Raw genomic sequence first — 12,012 nt, forward strand, 5'->3', positions numbered from 1 at the left:
TGAACTGACTGCACCACTCTGACAACACTTTCTCTTCCTGTCACATGACAAATGAAAACCTGATAATCTGCACGCCATCTGTAGCGTTAATGTTACACTTCCTCCCCGTCCCCTCCATAAAACACAGCAGCAGACACTCAGACTTTCTGCTTCCACGCTACCTGAATGGATCTCTGCAGGCATGTTTCCAGCCGGGGAGGAATTTCACCTCTGACTTTATCTTTATCTTTCTTTATCTTCATCTCTGTGTGTCTCTCTCAGACCGGCACTCTCAGGTTTTGCGGTACTACAGAGTTTGCCAGTGGTCAGTGGGTCGGCGTGGAGCTCGACGAGCCAGAGGGAAAGAACGATGGCAGCGTGGGCGGCGTTCGCTATTTTATCTGCCCTCCTAAACTAGGTAACAGCATTCTCCATGACTCCAGTGGGATGATGGTGTTGCTCTGCAGGTTCTTTGAGGTTTCACTGTGTTTGTCTGCAGGGATTTTTGCACCGGTGTCAAAGATTTCCAAAGCTGTGGATCAGACACCTTCATCCGTCACCTCCACCCCCCGAACCCCCCGCATGGACCTGGCCTCCCGCCTCGCTGGAAAGACCAAGAAGGAGAAAGAGAAGAAGGAGAAGGAGAGGGAGAAAGGTAACATAGTAGTGATGTGGTCCAGATTGTGTGTCATACATCAAAATTCTTCAAACTGGACACGTTTTGAAATAGAACATTTATCTATTGATGAATCAGGTGTGAATCTCTGTGGTACGATATATTTGTCTGCTGTGCGTTCTCAGCCCAGAAGAAGAAATCATCAGTAGCCAGTCTGGATCCAGAGGGACTCAACGTGGAAGTTGGAGATCAGGTTCTGGTGGCCGGACAGAAACACGGCATCGTCCGCTTCTACGGCAAGACCGACTTTGCTCCAGGTCTGTCTGCTGGGCTTCAGCACATCGTCTATATTGTGTATTGCACACACATCTCAATAGGCTCGTTAGATGCACTGTTTAATTCAAAATACAACTACACAAAATCTATCAACATGAAACAATTTTTACCTGAGCTGTTTGTGTCTCTGCAGGTTACTGGTTTGGAATTGAGTTAGATCAGGCGACAGGGAAACACGACGGCTCAGTGTTTGGAGTCCGCTACTTCAGCTGCCTGCCCAAATATGGAGTGTTTGCTCCGCCCTCCCGAGTCCAGAGGTAAGTCACCACAAACCTGACAGTTTCTCATAGTTTTAGTTCCTCTTATCATATTCTGCCAAAACAAGACTTTTAATTCAGCTTTGATGCATGAAAGGCACCGGGTGAGGACATTATAGGTGCATGATGTTCAAACCAGTGGAGGGCTGGTGCAATGTTATGGTCCACTTTACACCAGACTAACATTTATTTTAAGTCAAGTTTTCTTCTTTTAATTAATTCACTTTGACAAAATCTGTTGCTCTGTCAGAATTGGAGGTCCTAAAGAAGGCTCACAGAACGACAGCTCCATGGTGAAGAAAGTCCACCAAGTCACCAGTAAGTATCTTTCATTGTGTTGTTGTGTCACCGTCCTCTCCTTGTGAATACGATATCTCAAGAATGCCTCAAGGGAATTTCTTCAAATTTGAAAGGATGAAGTGATTAGTTTTTGGTGGTCAAAGGTCATTAATCAAGATCACTGTGACCTTGTCTGTCTCATTTTTATGAACGTCATTTTGTGTATGTTGTGTTGCATAAGGGCAATAAAACCTGGAACAATAATACAAAACGTATGGATCAGAGGCATACAGTACATTTATAAACCTGGAAATATTATCACTGGGCTCACCTTTATGTTCACCCCCAAATCCATAAGTAATGGTGACGTCCTCCTCGTTTCTGTATCATTAAAAGTCCGTCATTTGTTTGTTTGTGTTCTGCAGTGTCACAGCCGAAGCGTAACTTCAACACGATGCGTTCTCCTAAAGACCTGACCTCTGAGAGCTCCATATCCAGGTGAGGTCACAGAGACAGGATCGACTCTCTGACAGCTAATAATAAACCTGTCAGGCTGCGTTCACAACACAGCTGTTCACATCCAAGTCTGACCTTCTGCCTAAAAATATCTGAAAATATTCCATGTGGGTTTAGAGAAGGAAAAGATTCTCACGTTTACACCTTGCACAGCTAAAGATGGATGTATGATGGAGAAGCTTTTACCAGGCGTGTAAACAGAGCCTCAGTTTATGAAAACTGCTGTACTTCCTGCTCTTCTTTCTCTTCATCAGCTCCTCTTCCTTTTGTTCTTCTGTACGCTCATGCCCCTTCCTCTCCTTATCTCTCTCTTCCTCTTCTCCTCCAGGTTGCTGTTCTGCTGCTGGTTTCCGTGGATGCTGCGCGCTGAGATGCAGTCCTAACCACGCCCTCCTCCTTTGTCCTCTTCCACCAGATCGATCTCTCCGCTCTTTCTCTCTTCATCTTTTACTTTGTCGCTTTCCTCTCTCTTTCAGTCTCTTCAGATGTTCACTGTCGCCATTCAGACTTCTCGTATAGTGAAACCCTCTTCTCTCGTACTCTCAGCCCAAATCCCTCTAATTTAGCCGTTCTATAGCAAAATCTATAGTGCCTTGTATCTGATCAAAATGTCCTGCATTCCTTTAACGAAACTCTGCTAAAGCAATCCCCCTAAAATATTCTCCTCACCCCTTTACACGTCTTATCTTTTAGTTTCAACAAGTCCTCATCTCATTGTCCCAGCTTCGTCCGTCTTTATTTCAGGACATCATAAACCACAAAACATCTGTTTGTGCTGCTGCGTGTTTTGTTTTTGCTGCTGCTCGATTTCGGTCTCACCGAATTTGGAGGTTTGCACCAGCGAGCTAAAAATTAGGATGTAAAGCTGATGTTTTGACTCGTGGTTTGCAGCTCGCAAATGTACGCACGCTCGTTAAATCCCATGACATACTCTGCCTGCGTACCTGAACACAGACAACAGTGAGGTTTGCCAAACAAATGACAACTGTACATGAGTCTGAGTCCAGAAGAGGCCCAACGAACCAGGCCGACAGTTGTGAGGAAGCATTAATCTTCTGAGTACCTGCGACGCTTCAAAATGCACACTTGTGTCACACTGAGAATTTTAAGTGCCCAAACAGAACACACACTACGTTTACATGCACACAGTAATGCCCTTATCCTGAAAAAGACAGCATTCCTACATGGGTAATGTTTAAAAATGAATATTTCACTAATACTCCTGCTTACATGCAGCTGTGTATGCTCTGATAGACTCTAGTGCTCTAACGTCTTTTTATAGGCAAAATATGGAAAATTAGAATGGCTGGAGCCGCTTGTACCATTTTGCTTCTTTGTGTCAAAATTTTACGGCTCCATGCCGGTGAGTGTTGTGGCTGGAGCCATAATGTTTTGGGGTTGTTTGTCGATCTCTGCCCCAGTCTTGTGAATGTGATACGCCTTGAGGGAATTCCTTCATATTGGCACAAACGTCCACATGGACTCAAGAATGAACTGATCAGACTTTGGTGGTTTGGTGGTCAAAGATCCCTGTGACCAAACATGTTTTTGGAAGTCACCCACTAATTATTACAAAACTTCACACAGAATGACGTGACAACATTTAATATCCAGAAGGTCAAAGGTCAGCTTCACTGTGACATCATAATATTTTGTAAAAACACTTAACTGGCCATTACTCAACGTCACATCTCAGGAACAGAAAGGGAGACATTTGGTCAGATACTGAATTGGTGACTCTAATCTTGAAACATCTGTGTGTGAAGCATCCGTATTTTCACAGACATGGATGGAAACTAAAAGAGACACTCGACTGGTATACGGAGGCGTACAACCATGGAGTGGTAATTCTAGTTTCAAATTTTTCCCACCGGTGGCGGACTCATTGGCACGTGATAACGCAGCCTCCTTCTCTCATTTCGTTAACCACCTTCTTGAAAATGTCGGCATTGCGATATGCACAATGGATTTTGCACAAATCCATAAACCTGCATGCATCTCTACCCCAGCCTGTGAACTGTTAGCTAGTTGGTTTGTGTACAACTCACAGAGCTGACTAAACAGGCAAGAGGCCAAGTGTTGACAACTGCAGCAAAAACCACAACTGAGAGAAATATTCCAAAAGTATACATGCCCAAAGAATGCTCCTGGCGTATCCTACATATCTTAATCTGGAAAAGGCCAAATTCGGAATAGCCAAAGGAAATATGCTGTTTATTAGGATATTAGTGTGCATGTAAGCGTAGTCACTGTGTGAAATTCAAAGTGTAGAAAATGTTGGATCCAGATCTGGTTTCTGCTTCCTCACTTCTCACCTGAGACCAAGAACTCAGTTGTTATAACTGTGGACTGCGTGTGAATTTTCATCACCTGCATGCTTTAATCTCAGACGTCAAACTGAAACCAGTTAATCAACGACTGACTTTGTCGTTTTTTATCATAGTCTCACAGTCAGTTATATTTTTTTATCTCATGTATTTAAGCCTTAGAAAACAAAAAAGTTCTTGGTCTCTATCAGCCTGTTTACACCTGTTATCACAAGTGGACGGCGCTAAACACAAACAACCACCAAGACACATTGTGATGCGGTCACTCAAACCGCTTGTCAGGGACGCATTTGACCACATGTCATCTGTGGTGTGAAAGCTAACACTTCCTGATGCGCCACGACAAGGACTGCGTCATCAGTGTCGGACATGGTGGTTGCTTTGGTGACAGTGTGCTAACCATCCATTGTTCCATTGGATTCTGCTGGCACACAGCCGCTAGCATGACTGGTGAGCATGTGGACTTAATAACTGTGCACGGGCCCCTTTGAAATCTGAACACAAGTGTTCAGCTGCAGACGCATGGCAGACACCAGTGTGGACGGTGATGCGTCTCAGCTGTCCACTTGTCCTCTGATTACAGAAACGCATGCCAGTACCAGGTGTAATCAGGCTCTGTGTCTCCCGTCACATACTGTTCAGGGAACGCTGCTCTGAAGTTGATCTGGGTGCCATTTTATTACAGTAAGATGAATCTGATGTTTCTTAAACAACAAATCTAAACAGTAACTTTTTGCTTCATCACTTAGAAGAAGAAAAAAACAATCTGTTCATTTAGTCGTTTTAGATGACGAACTGTAGTTAGACATTATAGTGACTGAACGCCTTAGAACAACTGTCATTATTAATCAGTGTGTTGCCAAATAGAAACATTAGTCCATCTAGTTACATTTAAAATACAGTATATTATAGAAATCTTATAAAGAGCTGCAATCTGTAGTTAACCAAAAGTGCTAACAGACCCAAAATGATTATTCTTTTTCCAATGCAATTTAAAATCAAAAAAGGTGTTTTCAGCCCTGCTACATGTGATATTAATGTTTTTGTGTTGCTGCCGTCACACTCGCGTCTGAAAATAAGCTTAATTTAAAGTTAATATCAGCTTTAATCCATTGGGAAATTAGTATTTGTTTATAATAGTAATACCGCTCGTGTCCCTTCATCATCTCTGTCATCTCAAGGTTTTTAATTTCCTAACACAGAAATTTAAACCCTGGATAAACTCTCCAGAGAGTCCATGATATTTGTGAAAGTTTTCCTCTCTGCTTCTCTTCCCCTCTTCTCTTATCCCTCTCTTTCTCTCCGTTTAAATAAGACCTTGCTTCCTTTTGTGAATGTGAGCATCTGCGAAAAGACGAAACAAAAACACGAGTTAAACTGAACTTACGTGTGTTCGCTTAATGTTAAAAATCTCTCTCGAAGTGTAACTGAAAACAGCAATATGTAAACAGTGTACCTATCTCTGTGTGGAAATGGTTCCTGTGTTAATGTCTCTTTACACTCTGTAAGCGCACTGATACAGAGAGATGAACACGCTCACACACTCTGATGGCCGAGGCTGCTGGAGACGAGACGCTCAAACAAGTGTTCATACAGACGAGTCAGAGGAATAATCTGTGGAGGCATGTTTACACCTCAGGGACTGGTGGAGTCAAAAGTTCAAGAGCCAGTGAGAGACTTTGTTTTTGTTTCTGTCGATGAAGTGGCCGCAGTCGCAGGAGAATATACAGATAAGTCCAACTCCAACTGTGGAGGTCCAAAGCTGCATCTAAATCTGTAACTGACAAACATGTATCGGAGGTTCTCCAGGTGAAATCCTCAGTTTATGGCCATGAGTCAGCATTCAGTTTTTTTTTAGACAAATGTTTGTTTTACAGCTCCAGGAAGACTTGAGTATAAATGATGTATATTCTGGACATAAAACACACAGGGATTAGCAGAGCTCAGCAGGGTCCCACCATCATGGGAAACCTGGAGAAGTCATGGAATTTCAGTCTCATTTTCCAGGCCTGGGAAGGTCATGGAATTCCTAAAAATCATTTAAAATTTTGGAAAACTCATGGACTTTTGTTGTTTATAATGAAATGAATTATTACAGTAATTTTCAGGGGATAACCCTTCACGTCATGCAACATAACAGCAAATTTATATTCTGTAAGTTAGCCGTTGACAAGCATAGCTCTAATATACGCCAACTTAGAGCCGTACAGTATATCCTTTCAGCATCACATTACCACTGAACCTTCACTTCCCCTACAAATGTGTTTAACTGTGTGTTCAACTCTTGAAGTTTTGGTCAAATCCATTTGTTCTTGACTTTTGAAATCCACCAGCCTGTGCAGCTGCACAGTGAGACACTTTGTTTGCTCTGGTGAAAGACCTGACTCTTCACTATCAACCCAGTCGCCAGAATAAATGTTGGCATTGCACCTTTCTGCAAACTAAATGTTACATTTCTGTGTGATTTAACAACACTGTGGTTAACATGAAGTTATTTAGGCATAAAAACAACTTGGTCATGGTTAGATTGTGTTTTGGGTGAAAATGCCCACTGCTGGAAATGCACTGATGTCTCAGCAAAAACGACCACTTTATGAGACACAGTCTTAGCTGGAAAAACAGTGAGAGGTTGCTAAGAAACATGCATGTTTGGTGGCTAAATATTTGCTGGAGGACAAACGCTTGCTAGAACACAACCAGTCTTGTAGTTTGTTGGTGTTGAACAGTGGTCTGCAGCTTGGCAGGCGTCTCGTCTAGGTGACCTCCTCCTCCATGACAAAGTCAGCTCATATACTACATCACTTTAGAAAAGTGAAACGTACAAATCTGTGGTTTGCAGAAATGAACAATGCCGACATTTTTTTCAGGCGACTGGCCTGTCACTCTGATTGTGTCTGTGTGGAGTTCAGACTGACAGCAACTTTGTTGTTTCAGTATCTCTCTGAGTCTGTCTCTGTGCTCTGCAGCCTCGGCTAAGGGAAACACTTTGTGGTTGCTCCTGCACACTGCTGTTGATAACTGTTCTTTTTGTGCCCGTGAAATCAGCTTCAACATTATACTGATGATAACTACAGCGCTTTGCACTCATCAGGTGCTCAGTTTAGCTCAACCAGCTGCACAGTTTAGTCAGGCTGTGATCGGACCGAAAACTTGTCATTGTCATCAATAAACTCAAAGCAAATGAGACGTCAAAATATCAAATGGTGCAAGTTATACTTCACCAAACTCATAAGCTTTGATACGAGTCGTAGGTTGAGTTATGTGGCATCCTGATAGGTGAACGGAGCACTCAACAGTTTTGCATTTTGAACACAAACTCCTGCTCTGTTTACGCTTATGTCAGGGTGTTTGTTGGCTGGTTAAATCAGCTTGATAAGGTGCAGAGCACTTGCAACTAAATGGAAAGAATAGAGTTAGCAAATCTAGCACTCTCAATGTTTTTGGAAAAATTGGAAATTGACAAAGGAGCTTTTTAGATGTGAACATGTCCTTAAACATGACAGAAATTACTGTTATTTCCTGAAAACTAAAATTTGTCCTGGTTTGATTTATTCGGGTTATCAGGAATTCACATTTGCCCAGATGTATTGCTGTACAATGTCCCTTTAAATTCCAGTTTTGTTTAAGGACAGCCAAATTAAGCATTCCTCTGAAGTTAAATTGGGAAAACTAAATTAACTCTACTTAAACACCACTTTTCTGAAGGACTCATGGTTATTGAAACTGTCCTTAAAATATGTTTTGCGAGACAGTTTTTTGAAAAGTGAGAATGTTGATGCCACGATATGCAGATGACTCACAGCTTTACCCTTCTACATTCATGCTGTTGGCTACTTTCCCCCACCATCCCATCCAGACCTGAACAAAAGAGCCTGATGAACTGAAGCAACTCCACATGTTGCAGTTTACATCTCTTTATAATTTTACACAAAGGAAAATGTTTTTGCAACAAACGCGCTGCTGCTGCTGCAGCAGCCCTGCTTTTCAATGCTAAAGCTGCACAGAGTCAGGACGTGCTGACTCCGTCACCTTAGAGCATAGACGTCAGTGGACCACAGTGATGGTGAGGTTTGTCTTTGTACAGTAAACGTACAGTACAGTTAATGTGTCCCAGTGAAGCCTCTGTTGGTTTGAACATAGTGTTCTTACTGCTGTGTAAATGTGGAGCTTTCTCTGGTTCGGCCACTAAGTGTCACTAGTGAGTCTCTGGTTAATCATTTCAAGACAAACAAATCGTTACATACGCTTTCCTCATTACATAATCTCTGTTTGATTTGCTCCATTTAAAGGACTACACTGGTTTTGCAGCCAGCAGAAGAAAATGCTGGCGTCGTACGTTTCTGCAAACCATGCATACGTTACATTTGTACGTTATTATGTAGCAGATACATTGAAATTTTTGTATGAATAACGCTGTGGTTAATATGTGGTTAGGCTTAGGAACGAAAACCATTTGTTATGGTTAGGAAAAGATTGTGTTTTGGCTTAAATTACCTGGTTTGGGGGACACAGTCCTCGCTAAAAAAGGAATGTCTCAGTAAAAATACAGCCGCTTTTCATACCACTATCCAGACAGGACAAACTGACAGGTCACTACAAAATAGCCACATTGAAAGACAGCAATGACTTGCTAAATCACATCTGGTTTTATTTTTTGTTGGTTTTGAGCAGTGGTCTGCAGCTTGGCAGGCATATCACCAAAGTGGCGCGCCATCATGGCTGCACCTTGAAAGTCAGACCCCTCAAACGACTAAGATCGCTTCAAATCGAGCAGTCATTTTTTGTTTTGTTTTTTTGGTAGTCAGTGTGCTGCTAAGTGTACTCCTGGGGAGGTTTTGGTTCCGAGCAGCTACCGTATGTTTTATTGTATCATCACATGATCAAATACAGACTTGACGTTGAACAATATCATCATACATATTACCAATCGTCACTACAAATCTGCACGTGACAAAAATACCAAGTAAATTAAGAAGTTATACATTAAATTGATTTTTTAAAAGTTTATTTATAATTTATATTGTTCACGTAAAATGAGCAAATAATTTTATTATAGATTTCTACTGATTTTCACAAAATAAAAGCAAAGAAACACTGACGGAGATGGGTTTGCCTTCTCCAGTGCATATATAGCAGATAACAGCATTTATATTTTGTGTTTGTCTTTAACCACCGGCGTAGTTCTGAGGTGGGAAGTTGAATCCCTCACAAGGTCCCGTTCTCCAGCTACTCTGTCTACGGGACCCACCGCACTGCCTGCACTGTCTATATTCACACCCCTGGTCCCCAGATTGAGCTGAGTGAGTGCTCTTGACTTCCATGCTACTCTTTGGCACAGACAGCTGCGGACACAGAGGAGGAGAAACTTTCCACCATAAGGCTCCGAGATAACGTTATCTTCTCTCCTCTGCATAGAAGTGGTTATTTTAAAGCTCACAGGTTAATACGACACAGCGTCTGGCTTTTGTTTGATATCTAGTGTTGGCAGAAAATGTTGTTGCACATTTCTAATTGGTCGTTAGCGCCGTTAGCTTGTTTGCTGTGAATGCTGCTGTCACACTGAACGTCTGGCTGAGCCCTGTTCAAACTTTAAAACTTTATATGGAAAAAAAATGTTTGTATTAAATGGCCGTATCCGATTCAACTAACATAATTCTAGTTTGCCCTACGCGCCATCCACCATCCCACTCATACACTTCGTCACTTAAGAAACCTTGATATGATGTATGAGACGTGCTAATGTAACGTATTTTGCAGAAACTTACGTCAGCATTTTCTTGTAGTGACTGGGCTGAGTCTTTCCTGATTTAGCTCTTTAACTATAAACTATTGTATATATACTTATATTCCGCTGACTCCTTTCCAAGCCCTTCCTGTAGTTTTTTGTTTTATTTCCTTCGGTTCCTGTTTATTTCTAAGAAAATCAACATGAAACCTGCTCCGGAAACTTTGAATCTCTGTCCAAATTCAGTCATGTTTATGTTATGTTCTCACATAAAACTCCAAGAAATCAATCAATCACTGACGGATGGTTTGGAGACTGATCAGCAGGAATGTAAAGTATTTGTGATTTGTAGTTGATGAGTTAAAATATTTAGACTCACCGGTTTGGTCCTTTTAAATCTTCCTATAATCGATCGGTGTACGTGTCTGAGAATATAATGTTGAAGTCATTCTCATAGAAACTAACTCAGCACTGGTTGTTTTAACATTAATACGTCTTAAGAATAAACAGTATATAGCCTATATTTTGATAACTTCACTAAGTGTACTTTTTGTTCTCCGGTTTTGTAGTGTGTGTGTGTGTGTTATATTTTGTGCTCGGTTACAGTCCATGTGTGTGTGAGTAACTCCTGTTTTAAAAGCGTGTGAAGCTGACGGACGTTTAAGAGGAAACAGGGGAGAACGAGCATCGGACGTCTTCATCTTAACAGATACTCACTGCATGCTCTCTCTTCTCTCTCTGTAACTTTCTCTCTCAGTATTTTCTCATTTGGGTTTTTCGATATGTGTATCTTCTTCTCATCAGCATGGAAATGCTTCTAATAATAACAGTGACGACTCTATGAATATAATAAAGAATTTGATGTTGTTTTTCCTACCTCTCCTGTCCATTGCTTTTACTCACACAAAACAGTTTTGGGACTTAGCGAAGGGTCGATTTTGGCATGAACGTCCAATTTGAGTTGAGGATGGACTGATTAGAATGTGGTGGTCAAAGGTCAGGGTCAGCACCATCCATCGGAATCCTGCACCAGGTCATCAGGTAACCTGCAAAATACTGTGTAGTGGGTAAAAATTAAATTAAATCATCAAGTTGCGGGTCCTTTTATTTTGAAAGTCAGTGACACAAGTGTAACCTTTGACCCCGTGGTCACATTGGTCACCGACATGGAGGACTCCAGCCATGCAACTTTGCAGCCCGAGGATGAGGTGGCAGCCTACATGGAGTTCAAGACACCCAAGGAGGATCCTTTGGAGGTTTGATGGTGGTGGAAGCAGCATGCTAACATGTTTCCTAACCTGGCAGTGATTGAATGTTTTCACCATCCAGTCAAAGAGAAACATGCGTCCTCTCACAATAATCTTTAAATACAGTACAAACAGACTCATGCTTGTCTGTGGCGCCCCCCTGAGGATGAAAGCTCACAGTGCAGATGGGAAGAATCACAATCTGGAAAGCTTCTTATATTTAATTTCTACCCTTTGGCCTCTGACTAAATTTGTGGCCTTTTTGCAGGACTTTGTTTTTCTATTTCTTTTGATAATTGTACATACATATATACATATGTATATATATATATATATATATATAAAGTGGTCCGCTTCATTGAAGGTCTCAGCCTTAGACATAGGGTGAAGAGCTCGGACATCTGGAGGGAGCTCGGAGTAGAGCTGCTGCTCCTTCGCGTTGAAAGGGGTCAGTTGAGGTGATTCGGGCATCTGATCAGGATCCTCCTGGGCGCCTCCTGTCAGAGGTGCTCCAGGCACGTCCCACTGGTAGGAGGCCCCGGGGCAGACCCAGAACACATTGGAGGGATTACATATCTCATCTGGACTGGGAACACCTTGGGGTCCCCCAGGAGGAGCTGGAAAGTGTTGCCGGGGAGAGGGACGTCTGGGGTGCTTTGCTTGGCCTGCTGCCCCCGTGACCCGGCTCCATATTAAGCAGATGAAAATGGATGGATGGATATATATATAT

General features: G+C 42.1%; 1 protein-coding gene across 3 annotated transcripts in view; it reads left to right on the top strand.

Annotated features, from left to right (window-relative positions):
* Positions 1 to 9,154, top strand: part of clip3 (CAP-GLY domain containing linker protein 3) — a 31,393-nt gene extending 22,239 nt beyond the window's left edge. For 2 of the 3 annotated variants that reach the window (XR_007449359.1, XR_007449360.1), the window contains 8 exons: positions 262 to 397; positions 479 to 634; positions 781 to 912; positions 1,065 to 1,188; positions 1,439 to 1,506; positions 1,893 to 1,965; positions 2,312 to 6,289; positions 6,328 to 9,154. Coding sequence is in view for 1 of the 3 variants with exons in the window: in XM_049576249.1 (XP_049432206.1) it covers positions 262 to 397; positions 479 to 634; positions 781 to 912; positions 1,065 to 1,188; positions 1,439 to 1,506; positions 1,893 to 1,965; positions 2,312 to 2,366 (744 nt within the window). In the remaining 2 variants the exon portion in view is untranslated. Of the gene's footprint in view, positions 1 to 261; positions 398 to 478; positions 635 to 780; positions 913 to 1,064; positions 1,189 to 1,438; positions 1,507 to 1,892; positions 1,966 to 2,311 lie in introns of all 3 variants that reach the window. The other variant, XM_049576249.1, reaches the window with a different exon arrangement.
* Positions 9,155 to 12,012: the final 2,858 nt, after the last annotated feature.

Source organism: Epinephelus fuscoguttatus, linkage group LG5 (assembly GCF_011397635.1).
Source record: "Epinephelus fuscoguttatus linkage group LG5, E.fuscoguttatus.final_Chr_v1".
NCBI classification, from domain to species: domain Eukaryota; kingdom Metazoa; phylum Chordata; class Actinopteri; order Perciformes; family Serranidae; genus Epinephelus; species Epinephelus fuscoguttatus.